This window comes from Monodon monoceros, unplaced genomic scaffold (assembly GCF_005190385.1).
Source record: "Monodon monoceros isolate NGI ecotype Baffin Bay Population unplaced genomic scaffold, NGI_Narwhal_1 Super_Scaffold_18, whole genome shotgun sequence".
NCBI lineage: Eukaryota > Metazoa > Chordata > Mammalia > Artiodactyla > Monodontidae > Monodon > Monodon monoceros.
The window spans coordinates 4,311,016-4,321,114 of NW_021703774.1; the positions used below are offsets into that span (position 1 = coordinate 4,311,016).

Below are 10,099 nucleotides of genomic sequence, written 5' to 3' on the forward strand. Positions count from 1 at the left end.
TGTTGGAGAACCATTCAGATTCTGCCGGGAGAAAAAGCTGAGGGTCAGCTCTGGGTAAAGCCAGCCTTCCATTTCACTGACCAGCTTTCCCTGCAAGGAAAAGGCTTCCTGGGGGCTGCTATCCTCAGAGGGAAACAGAAAAGGAGGCATGGGGAGGGGACCCAGAACCTGGGTTGGAGACTGAAGCCCAGGGTCTTCGTAGCAGTGAATGAAATAGGTGTAAAGCTAATAAAACATCCTAAGGCAGATGAGCCTGCAAAGTGCCATCAGAGATGGAGGAATAAAATGGGGGGGGGAGAGAAAAAAAGAATGGTTTAATCGAAGCATCTTAAACAGCCTGACCCCCAAGTCAGAATGATTTAAAGGTTTTATTAGGAGAACAGATGGAAGATGAGAGCATTTCTCGCCGCAGAATGGCCCTTCTTGGATACTCATATGCTGCATGATATCCTTATAGCTCCTTATAGCTCAAGATATAAATAAAAGGAAGAATGTATTCAAATTCTTCTGTTTGCCAGCAACCTCCCTTGGGTTGCTAACACTGAGGAGAAAACAGTAGAACTGAGGCTATAAAAAAAAGAAAAATCAAGAGCTACTAATGTGACCCGATTGCTGCTATTTATTTAATGGAACAGTCATTATTTTCTTTCTTCGACATACATCTAATAATGAAGCAAAAAGAAAGGAAAATAATTATCAATGTGCCACTTCAGATACACACAAACAGAGACTTCCCTGGTGGTACAGTGGTTAAGAATCCTCCTGCTAATGCAGGGGACATGCGTTCGAGCCCTGCTCGGGGAAGATCCCACATCCCACATGCCACGGAGCCCGTGTGCCACAACTAATGAGCACGCGCGTTGCAACTACTGAAGCCCACGCGCCTAGAGCCCGCGCTCCACAACAAGAGAAGCCACCACAATGAGTAGCCCGGGCACCACAACGAAGAGTAGCGCCCCCTCGTCGCAACTAGAGAAAGCCCACGTGCAGCAACGAAGACCCAAAGCAGCCAAACATAAATAAATAAATAAATTTATATTCAGAAAAGAAACACACAAACATCTGCTAGCTTTTTCGTTTTATTGATGTTCTTTTAATACATGTTTAAGATTAATATATGCTTAAGTTTAAGATTAAACTAGTGCCCAACTACTAACAGCACAGAAAGCAATTCTGGATTAAGGTTTTATTTATTTTTTTAATAAGGCTCAATTAGATGGAGAACAGAAATGAAATTCTTCTCAAACATAAAAATGTGAATTGAATTGCTTCTTTTTGGATGGATCTTTAACATTGACTTGACCATATGGACACTGCAAAAGTAATAAAACAAGTTACTGTTGAATTATTTAACAATCATCTTGAAGAAGTACACTTTTCATGGTGAAAAAAAGAGACTGCTAGTAACGTTCTATAGATTATTTGTTCTACCTCCTATAGACTAAGAGGAGAACGATGGCAACATCTGGCAAATGGTTCTAATTAGGGTCCAAGAATCACTTCCTAAATGCATCCTTCCAACTTCAAGAATTTTACTGTCAAAACCTCACCCTTAAAAAATTCTCCAGTCCTCAATTCAGGCAGAGCTCTTATGGGTTTGATTAGAAACAGCTAATGGCACAGGTAGGAACATCCATAAAAGTGAAGGCTTAATTTTTCAATACTGGCTACTGTTAATACAAGCATTTAATGTCAATTCCTTGATTAGAAAGTAGGTCGCTTAGAGGAAATAACTCCTTCTTGCCCCCCAAACATACAGTCAAAGTGGTCTATAAACAGAGCTTATCTGTTTATAATCTTAACTGTATAACAATTTACCTTACTAGTAGTATGCTTTTAAAAAGTAAGAGTGAAGAACCCATTCCCATTTATTTTTTGTTCAAAGTAGGGAAGTATTACATAGTTAGTTCATCTTAATCAGTGAGCATAGAGATATATGGCTGCTGAAATATACATTTTAGGAAACGTACAGCACTAAGTTTGGAGTAGCAAGCTTCATGGTTATTTTAAAGACACAGTAGAAAACAACCACAGAAAGAATGGGCGGGGGGTGGGGGGGAGAGAAGGAGAAGAAAGCGGAGGGGAGGGGGAGTAGTAGTAATAATAATAATAGTAATAATAATGGAGAAGGAGGAAAGGAAGGGAGGGACACGGAGGGAGGAAATCATTATCATTATAAAAAACCTACCTGTCAATGTTAGGCAAGTATCTATTTATTCAGCTAAAAATGAAAAATAAATGCTTCCTGGGATCTAGTTTGCAATATTCCGGATTTCTTTTCCTGCCCTCTTTCTACTTGCCTAGTAAACACAACTTATTTGAAACCTCGTGAAAAGTTTCCTCGTAATAAAGAACTCCCATGAATTGCCAAACACAGTGTTTCAAGGAACTGACGCTCACGGTGAAACGTTACAAAATTCCATTAACTTTAAAGGTCCTCTGTTGGTCCTAAGGACTTTATTGTCCATGGCCAGAGCCGCTTGTGAAAAGTGCACACCAGGTTCTATTTAGCATTGTTATTTGACTTGTTTTTCAAATAATAGGTATTTACGAAGTCACGGAAGCCCCGAAAACTGCTGCCATCCTGCCGAACTGGTACTCACGTGTCTGCAGGTAGAGCCGCAGCATCTGCCTCTCTGCAAGTGGGCCAGCCGGGTGAGCACCATGTAGCCGGTAGCTGGGTCCACGTAGTTCAGCCGGCCAGCCTGAAGAGCAGTGAAATCAAACGATTCATTCATCTCAATATTCATCGTATCTCCTCACCATCATTCCTACTCATAAAATACTGCAACATTTTCTTCAAACAATATTAAACTTCTTCCCAGCCATTTTCGTGGCACTTGCAATTAAGGACTGAATGCATTCCAACATTATACACAATCCAACTTTATGTGACCTAAGGAGAAAATATACAGTTTGAGAAAAATGAGAAGTTGATGGAAAAACAAGAACTCCTCTATACCCAATAACGATGTAGCCACTGCTCAGGTATTTTTCATTCAGTTTCTAGGTAACAAGTTTAATAACAGGTGATTTAATGACTTTAAGAGCTTAAGAGGCTGAAAATGAACTTTCACTCAGAAGTTGCAGTTGCAATTTCAGTACTTAAAATATGTGGATAATGCTTTAAACTTACAGAAAAGGTGCTAATCAAAACCAACAGTCCTTAGAGAAAAGTACTACCTTTACTATTATTTAACACTTTTCCTTACCTTCATCGTGTGCTACTCCACTGCATATTTTGCGCTGTTTTCTTTTTTTTTTTTTGGAATGTTGTTAGTGCCATTTTTAAGCAAAATAAAACTATTATTTTTAACATATTAACACTCACTGCTTCACGACTTTGATCAAAAGCAGATTTTACTACAGCACTTCAGATGTCAAGAAAGCATCCTCTATCTACATTCAAACAGTCTTAAAAAGCTGTCCCAAGCACGTTGTGTGAAGACAAATAATGCAACCTCTTCTGTGGATTTGGGCCACATGAGTAACGTTATTTAGCCTTGAGATTTTGAAGGGGAACTGTCTCTTGGGCTTTTTCTATAACCCTTTTACCACGCAGTAACTCTGCACCACTCTTGCATAGAGCCTTTCCATTAAAATACACGTGACACTTAAATATCTTCTTACATGTATTTTTGCGTATGCGGCAAACTACTTCTTCAGAGTGTCTTCCTTAGCGGCTGAATATTTTGTTCTGGTTCAGCTTCTCATGAACTATGCGTCATGAATAAAACGTGGAGTAAAAGGACAACTAGAGTTCAAGCCTAGGCCTCCTCTAAGGCATTCCAGCAAAGCGAGCCCAGGGCAGCAGAAATCCAGCCATCAAGTCCCAAGGCCAGCCTAAGGGGCCTCCCGAATCCTTTGGGGCCGCAGAAGCAGATTACATGAAACCAGCGGCACTGAACAATACTTTAGAACGACCGATTGTCAAGACCTTGCTTCTTTATTTACTAAGTCCGTGTTGGAAGACTTGGAAGAAAAGCAAAAGAACGCTGGGAACTCTGTTAGCCGACTTCTTTCCGCATTTCATCGCTGGGGGTCTTCTGGAACCTGGGAGCCTCACAGATTGCTCCTGGACTTGGGCTGCTCTCCTGCTCTCCAAGGCAATGGGGAAACTCTGATGGCTGCCCACGTAATTTGTCCTCAGTAAGTGAGCCTCAGGTCATGGTGGCAACAGACAAAGGCAGGGCAAGAGTGTTGACAGTCTGACTGGAGAACAAGATGCCCAGTGATGCAGGTCAGCACACGTGAGAGAGCTACCTGCCTGCAGGTGTGGAAGAAGGGCCACTGTGAGGGGGCTCTGATTTGTTGAACAACAAAAACAACAAGCTCATTATTGGGTTTGCTTATGGTCTCCTAGACAGCCATTTAACCTGCGATTCTGACACTGATGAAACTGTGTGAATTCCTTGAGTGAGAAAAAGTTTCTTTCCCTTCCCGGGCTGATTGAGCTGGTCGTTCCAGGCCACTGGTGTTTGCTCTATAGAGAACGATACTTTTTGCTTCTATTTACCACATTTATATAGTGAAGTGTGGGAACAAATTACACATTATTTTAAAAAGAGTATAAACAAGAACCATCCAAAGCTGCCAGTCATTTCCTAAAGAGTCTTTGTGCAAAAGTTTCAACACAGAAGTGGATCTCAGGGCCTACTAACTAACCGTGGAAAAAAAAAAAGTCAACTTTAGGCAACCTCCAAGGTTTTCTTCTCTGCTCCCCTGGTTCAGGCCAGACCAAATAACACTAGTCATGTCAAGTGCTGGTCATCCGCAGTGTATTCAACAGGCTACTTTTGTATCTTTTCTATATATATTTATCACAGAGCTCACTTGCTCTTTCAAGATGATACAAATATAAACATGCTACCCTTGAACGTATGTAGTCTGTGTCAGAAAGCGTTAAGGGAGGTGATAAGTTTTGATATTGGTGCTAACAAGCAATTGTCAAATCCCCAAACAGAAGAACACACAGCTCTAGATTGTCTAGTAAAAATGTAAACGCCTATTTATACTTTCTTTTGTAACTCTGCTCCGATAGGTGGAAAGGACGATAGCAAAAATTAAAATAAATTAAAAATAAGTTCATGTTTTATGTTTTCATTATTGAAATCATTGGATGGCAGTGTTTAACTGATACTGCAGATAAAGACACACATATTTCCCTGTGACTTCTCAGCTCCTCTACCTCCTCTATCAATGCCTTACACCACTCCCCCAACCCCAAACACACACGCACACACATGCGCGCACACGCGCGCGCACACACACACACACACACACACACACACACACACACAGGACAGTGATGACAGGCCCTAGACTGCGACCGGAGTTTAGCTCGGACACTGATCAGAAAGGAGTCGCGCTCATACTCAGGATAGATCCACGTTAACTCTTTGCCCGGAATAGGAAACTGTGGCCAGTTTTCAAGCAAAAAGTTCTGAGCGGTAAGCTTGCACGCCGTCAGAGGCCCGAGGCAGGACTGCACCGACCTCCGGCAACCCCTCTCCAGACCGGGGACGCGCAGGCGCACCTATCACCGGGCGGCCGGGGAGGGCGGGGCTGCAGGGAGCGGGGCTGCCGCGGAGGGCGGGGCGGGGTGTCTGGGGAGGAGGGGCCTCACTGCGCAAGCGCGTGGTCCCTGGGGCTGCGGTCCGGGCGGGGCGGGGAGGGGCGGAGCAACCCGGGTGCCCGTGAGGGACGGGGCGGGGCCTCACAGCGCAGGCGGCGGCGTGAAGCTCCGAGATCCTCCGCTCCGCCGCTGTTAACTCTTTGCTCGCGGGACGCCTCGCTGCTCCATCCGGCCCGTCCTGCGAGTCGGGCCCAGAGCCGCCGCGGTCTCCCTGCGAAGCGGAGCAGAGGGTGAAGCTGAGGCGCTGTCGGAACCCTTCTCCAACCCGGGGCGGTTCTGGCGGCGGGGCGGCGGACGGCTGCCTCCCAAGCGCAGCGCCCACGGACGCCGGGACCCGCCAGGCCGCCATGGTTGCCGCCTGTGGGAGGCGGGGCGCTGGGGCCACGGGGCGGTCCGTACTGCTCCCGCAGAGCCAGGCCGGGCCCAGACCCGCCACCCCGGACCCCGCCCTCCGACCCTCGACCCCGCACCCGCCCTCCGGTCCTGGACCCCGACCCCCGCCTCCTGACCTCGGCCCTCCGGACTCTGACTCCCTCTCCGACCCAGGGCCCCGGCCTCCGGACTCGGATCCCGCCCTCAGATCCCTGCCCTCGGACCTGGACCCCGACCCAGCCCCGGCTCTCCGACTCCGGACCTTGACCCCTGACCCCGGATCCCGCCCTCTGGTCCTGGACCTGGCCCTCCGAGCCCAGACCCCCGACCACGCCCTCGCCCTCCGGACCCGGACCCCGGCCTTCCGCAGCCCCACCGGCCCTGCCCGGCAGATAAAGTGGACCTTAGGCAGCTGAGGAGGCTCCCACACGATGCGGGGACGGGGAAGAACGTGCCTTTTCCACTCTCTGGACTTTCATTCTAGGTGTTCCATTGGTCTTCTGAGGTGACACGTGGACCTTTTTTCTCGTGTCAAACTAGTCTTGGGATCTTTCAGCATAATCGCTACAACTAAGATGCCAGAAAGTGATCAAAATATCCCAGGTTTGTTTATAACCCGCTTGGGCTTGTCCAGAAAAGGCTGAGTATCTACAGGTGATGTGTGCTTGGAGGGCAGCTGGAAGGGGAGCCCTTACGGCCTGGTTCTTTGACCCAGACTAAAATGAGGACCAAAAGGAAGAACGGGCGGTGGTTTCATGTTGCAAAGTATTTGCAAAATCCAAACTAAAATTATATTTCCCGTCCGAAAGATGAGAGAAAGTTATTCTGCTACCCTCCACAAAATTAAATTTCAGAAAATTAGCACAAGCCCAGGAGGTAACTTCAGGCGTTAGAAGTAAATTAACACCACTTCTGACTCCCACCCTCAGCCTGTGTTTCAGGCTTGAAGAGTAGCAGTTTTGTAAGTGTTCTTCACTTTTTGAGAAAATGAGGGCAGGAATTGATCCCTGAGGACAAGAGTAGATTGTTGAGTGGTGCAGGAGAAGGATGACCCTGAATCATCACCACCCCTTTTTTGGCATCTGCATTTACCTATAATCATATCTGGATTCTCTTGGTAGGTGCTGATTGAAACGACCCTATTGGTCTGTTATAGTGAATCTTATAGTGAATTAATAAATCGGAATCCTGTTTTGCAGACCAGTTTCCTTTGTGTTGGAATAATAAATTAGTTATCAGGCTCTGGAGACTGCTTAGTGATCTGAGAAGAGTTCAAAACGTGGAAGCCTGAGGAGGGACCCTCAGTAAAGCTATGGAAAGATCAACTGTGATTAGAAAAAGGAATTCACCATAAATCAGTTGTGTGTTTGCTTTTTGTGTTTTTTTTTTGTCAAACCAAATTATCAAATAAAGGAAATAAGTCTGGAAGTTCCAGTTGATTACATTGTTTTTAAAACTGAGGATGAGGATCTATTAATAGTTCATAACATTAATTCAAAGGGTGGAGACCAAATTTTATAGAAATGAAATAGACTAGACCAGGTTCAAATAGAAAATAATAGTCATCTAGGAAGAGTAAACACTAATTTGTGCAGCTTTTGCTTTGGTGGATGAGGGGCAGGTGTGAATATAAAGGGGTAGGAGCAAGGGAGATCTTTGTGATAATAGAATAGTTCTGTGTTCTGGTCCTGTCAGAAGTCTACACATGTGTTTAGAGGTAGAACTAGAGTACTTTGTTCCAATGTCACATTCCTGGCTTTGATTTGTGTTACAAGTGTATAAGATGTAACCAGTGGGGGAAACTGGGTGAAGGGAACCTGCCGTACTATCTTTGCAACTTCTTGTGAATCTAATTATTTTAAAATTTAAAAACAGTACTTGGAAAAAGAGATGTTAAAAAAAATAGCTTTCGGATTACCCGGTAAAGCAGATCATGAATTAACCAGAACCTTTCCTTATCTCCTCCATCTCCAGGTTTAAAAATCATCCATTAGTTAGTAAGGCCTTTGGGCATTTAGGCTCCGAAAGCTGTTTTGTGGCACTTCCCTGGTGGTCCAGTGGTTAAGACTTCACGCTCCCAATGCAGGGGACCTGGGTTCAATCCCTGGTCAGGGGACTAGATCCCTAAAAATCCTGCATGCTGCAACAAAGATCCTGTGTGCCGCAACTAAGACCTGGCGCAGCCAAATTAATAAATAGACATTAAAAAAAAAAAAGAAAGCTGTTTTGTACTATTCACGTTACATGTGTGTGCATTCTTATATATCTTTAAACATAATCTGAGCTGGAAATCTGTATAGTTAAGAGTTGATAAAGTATTTTAGTACAAATCGTTTCCAAACAGATTTGATAATTAGAGTGTCATTTAGACTTTGAATAGATTATCTGCCCGTTTCAGTTTTCGTCTGATCTTCACACTTGGGAGTCAGTGTCGTGGCACGTCACGTAACTTTCATTCCACTGCATCTCTTGTTTGAAAGAGCCTCCTTGGATCTTGACCCTTACGTTATTCTAGTGTGTGTTCATTTCTTCTCAGACTGTCTGAGCTCACAGTAGACACACCTGTATGAAAATGGGGGCACGGTGTTCCACCTTAGAATGGTAAATGTAGTTCCCACTTTATTTATGAAGGATTTACACCCAGGTTTGCTTTAGAAAGAGTTCTGTGCCCCATCTCTGCACGTTACACGATACGGCATATATTTTATCCCCCTTCCTATCATCTGTGATGTTTGTGTTGATACTGAACATGTTTGTTATTTGGAGGAGGAGGAAGGAGGTTCAGAGAAACGTGTTTCCCTAGGCTTCCCTAGGCATTGATTTTTAAATAGGTACATTAGGCCTCTCTCTGTTGTAGGCTGTGGATCACACAGCTTTGTCTGGTTACAGTAAAAGGGATGGGCTCCCATCACCGTGAGGCAGGACTTGATCTAGGCTCAGTGCCATGGCCAGGGCTCAGGCTCCTTTCCCAGCTCTGCCTCCTTATTGCTCGTGGCCTTTTCAGGTAGGTGCTTTTCTCGTGGGTGAAGGATGGCTGCAAACAGCTTTCTTATCCTTGGCCAGCTGAAAAGAGAGCCTTTTTATGAAGCTCCTGGATGAGAAGAAGCCTTTTTGCCCCCAGAAGTTCTAACAGCCATCTCTTCATCATGTGTCCGTTCCTGAACCGATCTTCATGAGTATAGCTTGTGCCGAAGGCAGTCGGGGCCTGTCTCGGGAACTGCCTTGTGAACCCTCCCAGACCCAGGCCTAAGAACGGCCTGTATTGATGCTGGGGACACAATTAACAAATGTCCACTGCAGTGTGACTTGCAAAGGCAAAATAAATTCCTCCAACCCACCCAGTCCTCTTAGCATTTAGTATTAATTGCTTATTGTTGAAAACATTTTTCATTGTTCCTCTGGTTCCCCTCTAGATGTCCTTCCTTTGATCTCCCACAATTATTTGCTCCATTTTAGCTTTTTATATGTAGTAATTTTGGGGGCACTGTTTTCTTAACAGATTGTAAACAAGATGGTAGGGCAGCAGTACCTTTTTGGTACCAGGGACCTGTTTTGTGGAAGACAGTTTTTCCATTGACGGGGTGGGGTGCTGGTGCAGGATGGTTTAGGGATGATTCAAGCGCATTACATTTATGGTGTGCTTTATTTCTACTATTATTACTTTGTAATATATAATGAAATAATTATACAACTCACCGTCATGCTGACAGGAGGCGGAGCTCAGGCAGTAATTGAAGCGCTGGGGAGCGGCTGTAAATACAGATGAAGCTTCCCTCGCTGGCCCACCGCTACCTTCTGCTGTGCGGTCAGTTCCTGACAGGCTGTGGACCAGTAGCGGTCTGTGGCCCGGGGGTTGGGGACCCCTGTGGTAGGGAATATGCTGTTTTCATCTTTGTATCTCCACAACCCCACCTGTACTTTTTTACCTATTACTATGACACTTAGTGAATAGAGGCTTTTCAAATGGGCAAGTCCGTGGTTGTTCATTCTGAAATATATAATCCTTAGCTAGTGGATAAACATTTCATATGAAATTCTAAAATTAACATTCTTTACATAATGATGCAAATTTGAAAGTATTTACTATGGATT

At 44.9% G+C, this 10,099-nt stretch overlaps 1 protein-coding gene across 1 annotated transcript; it reads right to left on the reverse strand.

Annotated features, from left to right (window-relative positions):
• Positions 1 to 1,071: 1,071 nt before the first annotated feature.
• On the reverse strand, positions 1,072 to 6,479 carry CUNH1orf53 (chromosome unknown C1orf53 homolog). The gene is made up of 3 exons (XM_029226976.1): positions 5,721 to 6,479; positions 2,604 to 2,705; positions 1,072 to 1,313 (listed from the first exon to the last, which is right to left on the reverse strand). Exons 1-3 carry the CDS (start codon positions 5,982 to 5,984, stop codon positions 1,242 to 1,244), a joined length of 438 nt encoding a protein of 145 aa, XP_029082809.1. The 5' UTR covers positions 5,985 to 6,479; the 3' UTR covers positions 1,072 to 1,241.
• Between the last annotated feature and the right edge of the window lie 3,620 nt (positions 6,480 to 10,099).

What these genes read in the sequence shown, in the direction of transcription:
- CUNH1orf53 (XM_029226976.1), bottom strand. Translation starts at nt 5,984, where the DNA reads ATGGCGGCCTGGCGGGTCCCGGCGTCCGTGGGCGCTGCGCTTGGGAGG. An exon ending in TTCACGCCGCCGCCTGCGCT is followed by an intron (nt 2,706 to 5,720) that starts GTGAGGCCCCGC and finishes ACTGCTCTTCAG; the next exon opens with GCTGGCCGGCTGAACTACGT. An exon ending in GCGGCTCTACCTGCAGACAC is followed by an intron (nt 1,314 to 2,603) that starts GTGAGTACCAGT and finishes TTACTTTTGCAG; the next exon opens with TGTCCATATGGTCAAGTCAA.